The 12,849-nt window shown below is 50.5% G+C and overlaps 1 protein-coding gene across 1 annotated transcript; it reads left to right on the top strand.

The window, feature by feature from the left end:
- Positions 1 to 4,304: 4,304 nt before the first annotated feature.
- LOC309368153 (transmembrane O-methyltransferase homolog) lies at positions 4,305 to 11,818 on the top strand (the record flags this gene model as incomplete). Its single annotated transcript, XM_081907949.1, has 3 exons — positions 4,305 to 4,566; positions 8,429 to 8,625; positions 11,401 to 11,818. 3 exons carry the CDS (start codon positions 4,305 to 4,307, stop codon positions 11,719 to 11,721), a joined length of 780 nt encoding a protein of 259 aa, XP_081764075.1. The 3' UTR covers positions 11,722 to 11,818.
- Between the last annotated feature and the right edge of the window lie 1,031 nt (positions 11,819 to 12,849).

Genomic DNA, 12,849 nt, shown 5'->3' with positions numbered 1-12,849 from the left:
TTCCAACGTGTTTCCAATTATGCTCTTTGACGCTGAGGAATTTGGTTTTTGAATATCTCCTAATCAAGAACATAGATGCAAAAAGGGCTCACTCCATTGCTGGAACGCATTGCCATGCCTGGGAGTCATTCTGGACTCACTACTGTCCATGGAGGCGCAGGTCAATTCTGTGTCCAGGGCAGCTGAATCCCAGCTCCATCTGGTATGCAGGATGAGACCCTACCTGCCTGCAGACTGTCTGGCCAGTGGTGCATGCTCTGGTTATCTCCCGCTTGGACTACTGCAATGCGCTCTACGTGGGGCTGCCTTTGAAGGTCACCCAGAAACTGCAATTAATCCAGAATGTGGCAGCCAGACTGGTGACCAGACTGGTGACAAGCCAGACTTGGAGTGGCCGCCAAGGCCACATAACACCCGTCTTGAAAGACCTACATTGGCTCCCAGTACGTTTCCGAGCACAATTCAAAATGTTGGTGTTGACCTTTAAAGCCCTAAACTAAATGCTACCTGAAGGAGCATCTCCAGCCCGGACACTGAGGTCCAGCACCGAGGGCCTTCTGGCAGTTCCCTCAGTGCGAGAAGCCAAGTTACAGGGAACCAGACAGAGGACCTTCTCGGTAGTGGCGCCCGCCCTGTGGAACACCCTTCAGATGTCAAAGAAATAAACAACTACCTGACTTTTAGAAAACATCTGAAGGCAGCCTTGTTTAGGGAAGTTTTTAATGTGTGACATTTTAATGTATTTTTAATCTTTGTTGGAAGCTGCCCAGAGTGGCTAGGGAAACCCAGCCAGATGGGCGGGGTACAAATAATAAATTATTATGATTATTGAGCCACCCTTCATGCAAAGGTTGATAGATATAGCTCCCCTCCTTTTATCCTCCCAGTAACCCTGCGAAGCCGCTTATTTCGCTTCTGCTGAGGCTTCAGGGGCCTCCACCTTTCCCTCGGAAGCGGAGCTCCCTCTGCCTTGTCACCCGTGCCAGAATGACGGCAGGTGCAAAGCGAAACCCAAGAGGCGGCTTAGGTGACACCATCCATCATTTATGGCTCTGGGCAGGAGGGATGCTGCTCCGCTCGGCCTTTCGCCCCAGACGCCTAGGGGAGTCAAGAGAGGCTCTGCATCCCAGCCTCCAGGTGGGACACAAATCGAGCAGGTAAGAATTGCCTCTCCCCCACACACCTGTGTCCTCAGCATCCTGGTGGAAGCGCTGCCTCTGTTGTTTCAGGTGAGGCAGAGAGGAGAGGAAGAATTTATATTCAGTTGCTGCATCGCCTTTTTCTCTAAGGAAGGTGTGCGCGATTCTCCCCCTCCTCATTTAATCCCCACAACAACCCTGTGAGGTAGGGCAGGCTGAGAGGCAGCGACTGGTCCCCAAAGTCACACCCAGCGAGCTTCAAGTGGGAATTTGAACCCTGGTCTCTCCAAAGTCTTAGTCCGGCACTCTAACCCAAGGGTCAGCAGAAGCCTTTTTCAGCTGTGGGCCGGTCCACTGTCCCTCAGACCTTGTGGGGGGCTGGACTATATTTTGGAGAGTAAAATGAATGAATTCCTATGCCCCACAAATAACTCAGAGATGCATTTTAAATAAAAGGACACATTCTTCGCATGTAAAAACATGCTGATTCCCAGACTGTCCGTGGGCCGGATTGAGAAGGCGATTGGGCCGCATCTGGCCCCCGGGCCTTAGGTTCCCTACCCCTGCTCTAACCACTACACCCCACTGGTTCTTGGTCACTCCCAGAGCGCAGAATCCGTGAGGAAACCAATTCCCTTTGGTTTATTACTCATTCTGTTAAACTGCCCCACACAGATCCCACCCCAAAAAGTTCTTTGCAAAACGCATGAGGTTATTTCTTCGTCTTTTTGGATCCCCGCTGCCCATTCCCTTCTGATGATAAAATGACCGCCAGATAATAGTTGCCTCTTCAATTTCACACGCTGAATGACCACCTTATGGCAAACTATATCTGTCCAATGTTGGCTGGCACTGATGCTACTGAACTATCCCCACCCAGAAGAGTTGATGTGGGTACCAAATTCAAAAGACGCACCTATCTATATCAGAGGTCTCTTAAAACAGTGTTTCCCAACCTTTTTTGGGCAAAGGCACACTTGTTTGATGAAAAAAATATCGAGGCACACCACCATTACAGCCCCGTGACGTCAGCGCGCAGCGTCACGCCGGGAGGGACGCACGAAAGTGTAACTTTCAATTTTTTCCCCTCCCCCTTGCCGGGGAACCTCCAAGCTTTGGGGGGTGGGGGGGAGGAGGCAGCAAAGCGAGGGACTGAGGGACCCTAACCCTAACCCTAACCCTCACCGATCACCCGGGAAAGCATGCGAATGAGGAGCCCCCGTGTCCTGCTCCCGGCAGCGGACGGCACAAAGCGAGGAGGCCTGGACAAGGCAGCACGCTCCCCGCTCTCGCTGCTTCGGGGCTTTTCTCCTCCAGGCCGCTTTCGAAGTCCCCTTCTCCGCTCCCAAGAGCCGGAGCCGCTGCTTCCAGGCCCTGTCCGAGCCCCGACTTGTGGCCTCACTTCGAGGAGCGCCTGTTGCTGGGGACGGGGCTGCATCCCCCTCAGCCGCCACCTCGCTTCCTTCCAGGAGACCCGACGGCTCCCCCTCTCCCGCTCGCCCTCCTGCGCCCGCAGCAGACCGAGACCTCCCCGCCCCCGCCCGGCTCGGCCCTACCTGGGCGCCTCCAAGCCCGGCCGGCTCCGCGTCGCGCTCCACGCCGGGCAGCTGCAGCAGGGGCTGCGCGGGGGCGCGCGGCGGCCCGGCTGAGCGCGCCCCGGAGCCGCCGCACCGCCGCTCGCGAGTCCCTCCGAGAGCCCGCGGGACTGACTCCGGAGTCGCGAGGCGGCGCGTCGCCCAGGGAAGGGGCGGCTTCCCACAAGCACGACGACCGAAAAGAGCCCAGCAGAGCGCGCGCCCCGGAGGACTTGGGGGGGTCTGTAGGGCATCAGTGGCCCCCAGAATTCTGCCCGCCCCTCGCCCCATTTGATCCAGATTTACCCTCTGGGGAGAGCGAGCCCCGGCCCAGCAGGGGGCGCCCTCGCTCCGTCCTCCGGGAAGCAAACGCCCTCGCCCGCCTCCCTCCAGGCAACATCTCGCGGCACACCAGGCAACATCTCGCGGCACACTAGTGTGCCGCGGAACACCGGTTGGGAAACACTGTCTTAAAAGCAAGGCAGGCAGCCAGCACTTAAGCTGGATGTGGTTTGTTAGAAAAGTTACATGCTTTGGAATAATGCAGTGGTGGGGGGGGTTTCACTGGCTGTGAGGTGTAGTGGTTAGAGTGCCAGACTCTACAACCAATGGAGGAGTGTGCCTTTGGGGGTGAAGGCAAACTGTTGGACACTTGCAGCACCTGCTGTGGCTGTAGAGACCGATAGGGGAGAGAGATGTTTTGTTGCAGCTGGGGCAGAGGAAGGGGTCCGGTTGTGCTGCTGCAGATGCACCCGGGCGTTTCTTCTCTCTCCTCTCCTCCCAGAGGTCATTCCTCCTCTGGTCACTGCTACAGATGCACAACTCGACTGCCTGTCTCCAGGCACTGCGGTCGTCCGCAAGGGATTCCCACAAGGCTGGGTTGGTGTTGCCAGCCTTAATATCATGTTTGCAGACATCTTCGTAGTGCAGAGTTAGTCTGCCAGCGGGCCTTCTGCCTGAAGCCAGCTCCCGGTAGAGCACGTCCTCAGGGACCCTGCCATCTTCCATTCTGTGGACGTGACCAAGCCAGAGTAGACAGGAATGTGAACAGGCTGGGGGTGTGGGCTTAGAAGAGTTGGTGTAGTGGTTAAGAGCGGTGGACTCGTAATCTGGTGAACCGGGTTCGCTTCCCTGCTGCTCCACATGCAGCTGCTGGGTGACCTTGGGTCAGTCACACTTCTCTGAATTCTCTCAGTCCTGGGTAGTGATAAGGCGGGATATCAAATCCAAACTCCTCCTCCTCCTCTTCTTCTTCTTCTTTCTTCACCAAGAAGGTCTTCTCCTGCATCCCCACCAAAGATGTCTGAGAGGGTGGTGGGACAGAGAGAAGGGCTTCCCCCCTGGGCAGATTCGTTTGGGATAAAACACTCCTTCAGATAGCCTGGGCCCAAGACATATAAAAGGGACTAACATTGTCTATTCATGTCTACTCAGAAGTAAGTCCCATCCAGATCTGTGAAGTTTGCTCCCAGGGAAGTAAACATGAGACTGCAGGCTGATCCAGAATTTGGGGGTGTCGCCCAGGCTTTCCTTGCCCTGCTTGTGTCTCCCACAGGTCTGAGGACAGCGGGCGGCTTCTCGACACACCGCCATGGTCTCCCCGGCTATTGCGCTGGCGTTCATCCCTTTCGTGGTGACGCTGCTCATCCGCTACCGGCACTACTTCTGCCTCTTTTACCGGGCGGTGCTGGTGCGGCGGGTGCGAGACTACCTGACGGGCATCCCCAAGGAAGAGAGGGCCTTCCAGTACGTCTTGACCCACACCATCCCGGGAGACCCCCAGCACATCTTGGAGACCTTTGACCACTGGAGCTACCACTGCGAGTATCTCAGCAACCTGGGACCCCAGAAAGGTGTGCGATGGGGACGGAGGAATGTCCCTGTTTCCATCGGAGAGATGTTGGAGGGGATGGAATAGGATGTCCCTGTTTTCATGGGAGAAATGTTGGAGGGGATGGAATAGGATGTCCCTGTTTTCATGGGAGAAATGTTGGAGGGAATGGAATAGGATGTCCCTGTTTTCATGGGAGAAATGTTGGAGGGAATGGAATAGGATGTCCCTGTTTTCATGGGAGAAATGTTGGAGGGGATGGAATAGGATGTCCCTGTTTTCATGGGAGAAATGGAATAGGACCTCCTTGTTTTTATTGGAGAACTGTCAGAGGGGATGGAATAGGACGTCCCTATTTTCGCCAGAGAAATGTTGGATGGGATGGGAATGCAGTGAGGAAGCCCGGATCCGTTTGTTTTTAATTTGCCTCTGTTTCTTTTTGAACAACCTACCCCATGTTGAAGGCCTGAGACATGATGCGATTGCCTTGGCACCTTGACTTAATCAAGTGGCGGGGAGTTCCAGGGAATGGGCTCTTCTTAGGTCTAACTGTAATGAGAGGGAGAGCGCACACTTGTAAGAACATAAGCAGGGGTGCCCAAACTTTTTTCAAAGGGGGCCAGATTTGATGAAGTGAACATGCGTGAGGGCCGGCCAGAGCTTTTTTTAGGACTGAAGTTGTTGAGCTTTTTTACAATTTTACTCCGGGTTAAATTGACCAGTGGGCCAGATTAGACCCCCGAAACAGACTTTGCACATGCTTGACATAAGGAGAGCCGTGCTAGATCATTGCAGGGGGTTGGACTAAATGATCCCTGGGTCCCTTCAGAGGCACAACAGCAGAGAAAGAAAATAGCCACCATGTTTCCTCCGGGAATTTGTTGAATCTTCTTTTAAAGCCATCCAAACTGGTGGCCCTCACTGCCTTCTGGGGGAGAGAATTCTGTAGTTTTTAAACTTCCTGTTGCCCCTTCATGATGCTCTTTTATTAGATGTATCGTATTGGCCCGAATATAAGCCGCACCTGAATATAAGTCGCACCTTTAAGATTCAAGGGGGGGGGGGGAGACAATACCAGAATATAAGCCGCTCCCTTAAAATTCTGCAGTCACTCACACCCTTCATTTTACCGTATGTCTGTTTCAGCAGCGATACCATAAAAGCACATTTTTGTAAGGTTGCGAATTTAAGCCGCACTGTAACTTTTCACGGTCAGAATTTTGGGGGGAAAGTGAGGCTTATATTCAGGCCAATACGGTATATCTACACATTTAGAAGCGGATCATATCGGAAGCAATCAAACTTCTAAAGCAGGCAGCAAAACTGCTGATCCTAAATCAGAGTTTTTTATTTATAGCTGTGGCCGTTTTTTGTGGTTTTGGTCTAGATAGAATTTTGGGCATACGTTGTACTAATGTCAGTTGCAGTAATCAGTAACCTGCCCTGGAAATATTTGGTGAAGGGCAGGCTAGAAGCACAAATCGCAAATACCGTAGATAAGGCCAGGTCACACAATCCCTCTTTCTTTCTGCCTATTTAAAGTGCTCCAGACCGCCTCTGGGAGAAGGCTGTGCCAAAGACTAGAGAGACTGCGGCAGCCATTAAAGCCATTAATGTAGAACCACAAAATTGCAGAGTTGGAAAGGGGTCAAAGAGGGCCAGATTTGATGAGGTGAAGGGCCAACCAAAATAGAAGCTGTTGAGCTTCTTTTAGGATTGAAGTTGTTGAGGGTTTTTTTAGGCTTTTACCCCAGGAAATTAATAATAATAATAATAATAATAATAATAATAATAATAATAATAATAATAAATTTTATTTATGTATACCCTGCCCTCCCTGGCCAGGGCTCAGAGTTGCTAACATCAGTAAAATTACAGGAAAAACATAACAGGGGAGGAAAAACTACCCCAATTTAAAATACAGGTTAAAATGCAGCCTCATTTTAAAAGTAGCCCATTCATCAAAACCAAAAGGGGAGGGAAACATAAGGGTCAGACTGACTCCACACCAAAGGCCAGGCAGAACAGCGCCATCTTGAAGACCCTGCGGAAAGATGTCAAGTCCTGCAGGGCCCTGGTCTCTCGTGACAGAGCGTTCCACCAAGTCGGGGCCAGTACTGAAAAGGCCCTGGCCCTAGTTGAGACCAATAATAAACTGCCACAGGGGCCAGATTCAATCGACCGGCGGGCCGGATTACGCCCCTGAAACAGACTTTGGGCATGCCTGATTTACAGCAATCGGGCCAGGCGCCTATATAACAGTTATTGAAAACAACCTGTTTACAATGAGCTTCTAAGCTCACCATCTCTTTTAATTATTCACTTTGAAACATCTTTTAGCCCTGATGCACCTGGGCTGTTTTTAGGGCTTATAGCATACGCATGTTATTTGGATTATAATTACTACTACGTTATAATTCCCCCTTATGCTGCAAGACACTCAGTATACGATTGTCAAAGAGAGTCGTAAGAGCCGGTGCCATCCGGTCCCAGGTGTTCCCTCACCATTTATTGCAGCTTTCAAACTCACCAGGAATTGGTTGGTTTTCAAAGGATGAAGTTTCAAAGCATTTCAGTGAGCCAAGATTCATGGCGGAAGCGATTCCCATCCCCTCCCAGAGGGCCCACCCCACAAGCCAACACAAGCAAAGAATCACGTTAATAGACTTTTGGTTGCTTTGCGCCAGTTTCTGGTCGAGGAGCCAACAGCGCAGCTGTAAATAGTGTTGTGCCCTGTTGCATTGGCAGCTGGCACACTGAAGCTGCCTGCCAACCGGGTTTCGGCGTCACAGCACATCCCTTAGAATTCTAGAGTTTGCAAGGGACCCTGAGGATCATGTAGTCCGGGCCCCCCTTGCGGGGATTGAACCTGCAACCTGGGCATTATCAGCACCACGCTCCAGCCAGCTAAGAGGAGAGATTGTCTCTGAGCACGGGCAGAGAGTCTTTACCTCTGGCACGGAGGAACCACAGCACTAAAGCCTTGGGCTTCGAGCCAGAGGATAACTTTCTGCCTTGATCCAGGCAGGAGACTGAGCTGCCTAAGTCCGGCCGGCCAAAATTAGCAGGCCCCAAATAGCTTCTACAGCTGTACACGCCGCATGAGACTTTAGCCCTCAGACTGTGAAGGCAACGGCTATTCGTAGGGCCCTGGTGGGCTCCCCCCCATTTTTTTTTTTATTCATTTTATAACGCAAATAAACAATACAAACAGAAATACAAACAATACAAATTCTTGTCTCTCCCTTATTTTTTCAAAACATTATTAGGTGAGCTTCCCCAAGTCCCCCCATCTGATTTTCATTTTACCTCATCTTTAGCAGTTTCATATATCATAAATTTTAACCATTTTTTTATCACACTTACTTTTACCTTAAAAATTTTCACATTTCATCACTTACTAATAATACTATTTTAAAACACACTGTCTTCTACTTCTAACCCTACAGCCTATATCCACTTCCAAAGCTATTGTAAGATTTAAATATTAACGTATTTTTTCCAAATATTCTTTAAACTTCTTCCAGTCTTCTTCCACCGTCTCTTCTCTCTGGTCTCGTGGTCAATTTGGCAAGTTCCATATAGTCCATCATCTTTGTCTGCCATTCTTCTATAGTTGGTAAATCTTGTTTCTTCCAATTCTTTGCTAGTAATATTCTCGCCTTGGTGGGCTTTTGGGTTTCGCAGCCTTCCCCAAGGACGGTGCCCTCCTGAGATTTCATACTCTGGCTCCCAACAGTCCTGGCCAGCCCCGTGGAGGGCACCATCTTGGAGAACGCTGTCTTAGAATAACCGCAGGGAATAAATTGGGAAGAGGTGGCTGACTGCTGGGCACCCTCCATCCTTCCTAACCCCAAATGCAACCTTGATTTGATGCCTTCTAGCCAAGATCCTGGAGCGGCTGATCTATGAGAAGGCTCCCCTCCGAGTCTTGGAGCTGGGCACCTACTGCGGATACGCCACCATCCTCATCGCGCAGCTGTTGCCACTGGGCGCCCGGCTGTACACCGTGGAGATGGACGAGCGCAAAGCGGCCGTGGCCGAGAAGGTCATCCGCCTGGCTGGCTTCGACGATGACACCGTGAGTGCCTTGGGCTTCCACAGCTGCCCTTGCCAAGCTGATGGGGGGCGGGGGGCAGAGCTAGAGGGAAAGTGAGGCGGATGGTTGCCTTAGGGTGGCAGGCTCTGGAGGGCTGAGGAACGCGGCAGATTCACCTCCTGTGCTTGTTTGTGCTTCCTCTCCTCTCTGCCGTGATTCTGTTGTGCCACGGCCAGGTATGTAACTGCAGCCGCGTGGCAGGCAGGCAGAGAAGGACATGGCATTTTCTGTTTTGCCCGTTATAAGAAAAAGTGCTCCTTTTCTCTTTTGGGGTATTCCAGAGCCCATATAGAGTCCTGAAGCAGGTTGCCCATCAGTAGGAGGAAATAACAGAGGTCAACCAGAGTACAGTGGTACCTCTGGTTGCAAACAGGATCCATTCCGGAGGCCCGTTCACAACATGAATAGAACGCAACCCACAACGGCGCATCTGCTCACACGCAGGTTGCGATTCGCCGCTTCTGCGCATGACGTCTTTTTGTGCATCTGCGCATGCGTGAGTGGCGAAACCCGGAAGCAACCGTTTCCCGTACTTCCGGGCCGCCGCGGGACGCAACCTGAAAAAACCTATCATGGAGCAAATGTAACATGAGGTATGACTGTATATTGAGAAGCAAAGCGACTAGTGAGCCTGATCTTTATTAAACTGTTGCAACAGGATGCCCCCTTCACATGCAGCAATTTTGAAACTGTCCACCCTGTAGCCCAAGACCACCACCCCAAAACATGATACATACATTGCAGGAGGAGGCAGGTCTACAGCAGAAATCCTGTCTGCCAGGATACCTGATAGTGGTCACTGTTTGCTTTACCTGGGCAGAGGGGCCATTCTTTTGTGATGGTAAATACTTTAGTTCCTGAATCCCAAGTCATAGGCTCACCCTATTCATACACAAGTACACCCTTAAGACAGGATTTGCAATCAAAAGGACAATTTGCAATTTGCCTCCCTTACTGCAGAGGAATATTTGAGGTCATTGGGAGAGTCAAAATGGCTTCAGGATTGCTCTCCCACACTATTTCAGACACATGGTTCATATATTTAGATATGTGTGCATTTATGAATATTTATTCTATATTGGGAGACCTTAAAATTCTCGTAACACCCGTAACAGCAAAACCTCCAGGGCTAGCTAGCCCTGGCCTGAGACACAGAAGAAGATATCCCGCTTTATCACTACCCGAAGGAGTCTCAAAGCGGCTAATATTCTCCTTTCCCTCCCTCCCCCACAACAAACACTCTGTGAGGTGAGTGGGGCTGAGAGACTTGTGACTGGCCCAAGGTCACCCAGCAGCTGCATGTGGAGGAGCGGAGACACGAACCCGGTTCCCCAGATTACGAGTCTATCGCTCTTAACCACTACACCACACTCACAATCAAGCAGGGCAAACTGGAGCCATCAGAAGGAAAGATTCACACTCCCAAGAGTGTGAATCTTTGTCAAATTTTTATTAAACTTCAAAATATTTACATATGTTTTTCCCCTTTTTTAAAATAAAGAAACCCCCTTTATTCAAAAGTTACAATACAATACAATGCAATACATTTTCAATCCATATATCCCCTCTGCGGACATCAGTTTTTAAGTTTGTTAACCATTTCTCTTGAAACATGACTCCCTGCCTGAGATCCCACAGAGTCGCTGCTGGCAGTCAGTGCAGGCAGTACTGGGCTAGATGGGCCCATGGGCAGATTTCCCTGTGGGTGGATCCTGGTGGCAGCCTGCCTCTCTTTCTTTCTTTCTAATTTTATTTATTTATTTATTATTAAAGTTCTTACGTTACATCGGTAAACATTATCACATTACATCACAAGGCTTATTATACTATCATTTTCAACATGTATACAAAGTTTATATACGAAAAGAAAAGAAAAACCAGGACAAAAAACTTTCCCAAAATCTTATATGTGCCAACACTTTGGACTTCCTGTCTATCCCATTGTATATTCCTTTTTTTACAAATGAATGTGCTCTTATTTCTTTCCATTTTATCTAATACATTCCTATGTCAGTATGTACCCTTGGTCTTATTTCTCAACTCAGTCTCTCTCCAACGTCAATCGAATGCTAGCCTTGATAGCGAGCCTTTACTGTATTTTTGAACATATATCTTACATCTATCCCACTTTCCCATAAATTTTTGTTTTGAGTTGCCTCTCCAGCTATTTGTCAACTGCGCCCTTTCAGCAAATTCTTGTAGCTTGTTATGCCAATCTGTTATTGTCGGGGCTTCTTCTTCCTTCCATCCCTTTGCCACCAAAGTCCGAGCTGCAGCCGTTGCATCTAAAATACCTCCCTAAATGCATTTGGGATGTCCTTGCCAACAGTAAAGGTAAAGGTAAAGGTACCCCTGCCCATACGGGCCAGTCTTGACAGACTCTGGGGTCGTGCGCCCATCTCACTTAAGAGGCCAGGGGCCAGCGCTGTCCGGAGACACTTCCGGGTCACGTGGCCAGCGTGACATCGCTGCTCTGGCGAGCCAGAGCTGCACACGGAAACGCCATTTACCTTCCCGCTGGTAAGCGGTCCCTATTTATCTACTTGCACCCGGAGGTGCTTTCGAACTGCTAGGTTGGCAGGCGCTGGGACCGAGCAGCGGGAGCGCACCCCGCCGCAGGGATTCGAACCGCCGACCTTTCGATCGGCAAGTCCTAGGCGCTGAGGCTTTAACCCACAGCGCCACCTGCGTCCCGCCTTGCCAACAGTACTTAACAGAAATGCCTCTGCCTCTCTTTCAACCGCTTCTCTCGCGCAGGTGGAGCTCATCCGGGGACCCTCGCAGGAAGTCATCCCCCAGCTGAAGGAGAAATACGGGCTGAGCCACGTGGACTTCATCTTCATGGACCACTGGAAGCGCTGCTACCTGAGAGACCTGCAGCTGTTGGAGGCCCACGACCTCCTCCTGGAAGGGGCCACCATCGTGGCCGACAACATCATCTTCCCCGGCGCGCCTCATTTCATGCAGTACGTCAAGACCTGTGGCAAGTATAAGTGGAGGATTCACAGGACCAGCCTGCAGTACTTCCGGGCCATCCCCGACGGCATGGCCCAGCTCACCTGGACGTGTCTGCAGTGATGGGAGATGTCACTGTTATAGGAAAAGCTGCTCCGTTTCCCTTATGGGGTATTCCAGAGCCCATACAGAGTCCTTAAGTGGGTCCCCTATCGGTAGGAGGAAACCAGAGAATATTGAGAAGTGTTGCAGAAACACCCCCAATCATTCAGTTTGTACAAACATGACACACACACACGACATACGTGACACTTCTATTATAAGTTCATAGAAAATCAGCCGTACATCGGATCTGTACCGTTCCACCTTTATTTTACACCATGAAGGAAAGACAATCAAAGGAGGGTGACTTGACACAAGGCAGCCAACACGTCCACAGCGAGCCCTACCCAGTTGGCATGCCAACCTTGATGGTCCTAGAGAGAAGATCATTACACTCACAAAGGACCTGCATATGGAAGTGGATTCAGCACGGACTGAAACAAAGGACAGTGACCAGCCCTTCCCTCTGGGGGCAGGAAACAGTGAACTCCTCTTTGTCCTCAGGAATGTAATCATGGGGAGGGGGGAAGGAGGAACCGGACAGGTGACAAGACACTCAGGTTACCACCACAACTCCTCCCTGAACCCCTGCTCTTTGTGATGTGTCAATGATGTAGTCATGATGTAGTCTTAGAGGTGTAGCATGGGGGAGTAGTAGCTAATAAAAGTTGGGGTCTTCTTTTGTTTGGGGCTTCCATCTTGTTCCACCTTGTGGGAGTCCTGTCACAACAGTCTTCAATAAAGACCAAGCCTACTGGCTGCTGATTTGCTCTGGTATTCCTGGCTGGTGTCCTTGTTTTTTTTTGTCCAAGGGAGCCCTCAGAATTCTCTGTTAACAGAAGCAAAGCGGCTAATAAGCCTGATCTTCAAGGAACGGTTGCAACAGGTCCCCTCTCACCACACACAGGAGGGAGAAGCCTGAACAATGGTGTGCAAGGCCTTATATAGAGTTTTGAAATTGTCCACACTGTAGCCCAAGACCACCCCCCCAAAACAACATACATACATCACAGAAGGAGGCAGTCTACAGCAGAAATCCTGCCTGCCAGGATACCTGATAATGGTCACTGATTGCTTTTACTAGGGCAGCCTGGGCATTCTTTCGTGATGGTTAATACTTTAGTTCTTGAATCCGGTCACAGGCTCACC

Source organism: Podarcis melisellensis (genome assembly GCF_964234715.1).
Source record: "Podarcis melisellensis genome assembly, chromosome: 4".
NCBI lineage: Eukaryota > Metazoa > Chordata > Lepidosauria > Squamata > Lacertidae > Podarcis > Podarcis melisellensis.
This window is presented reverse-complemented; position numbering and strand designations above follow the sequence as displayed.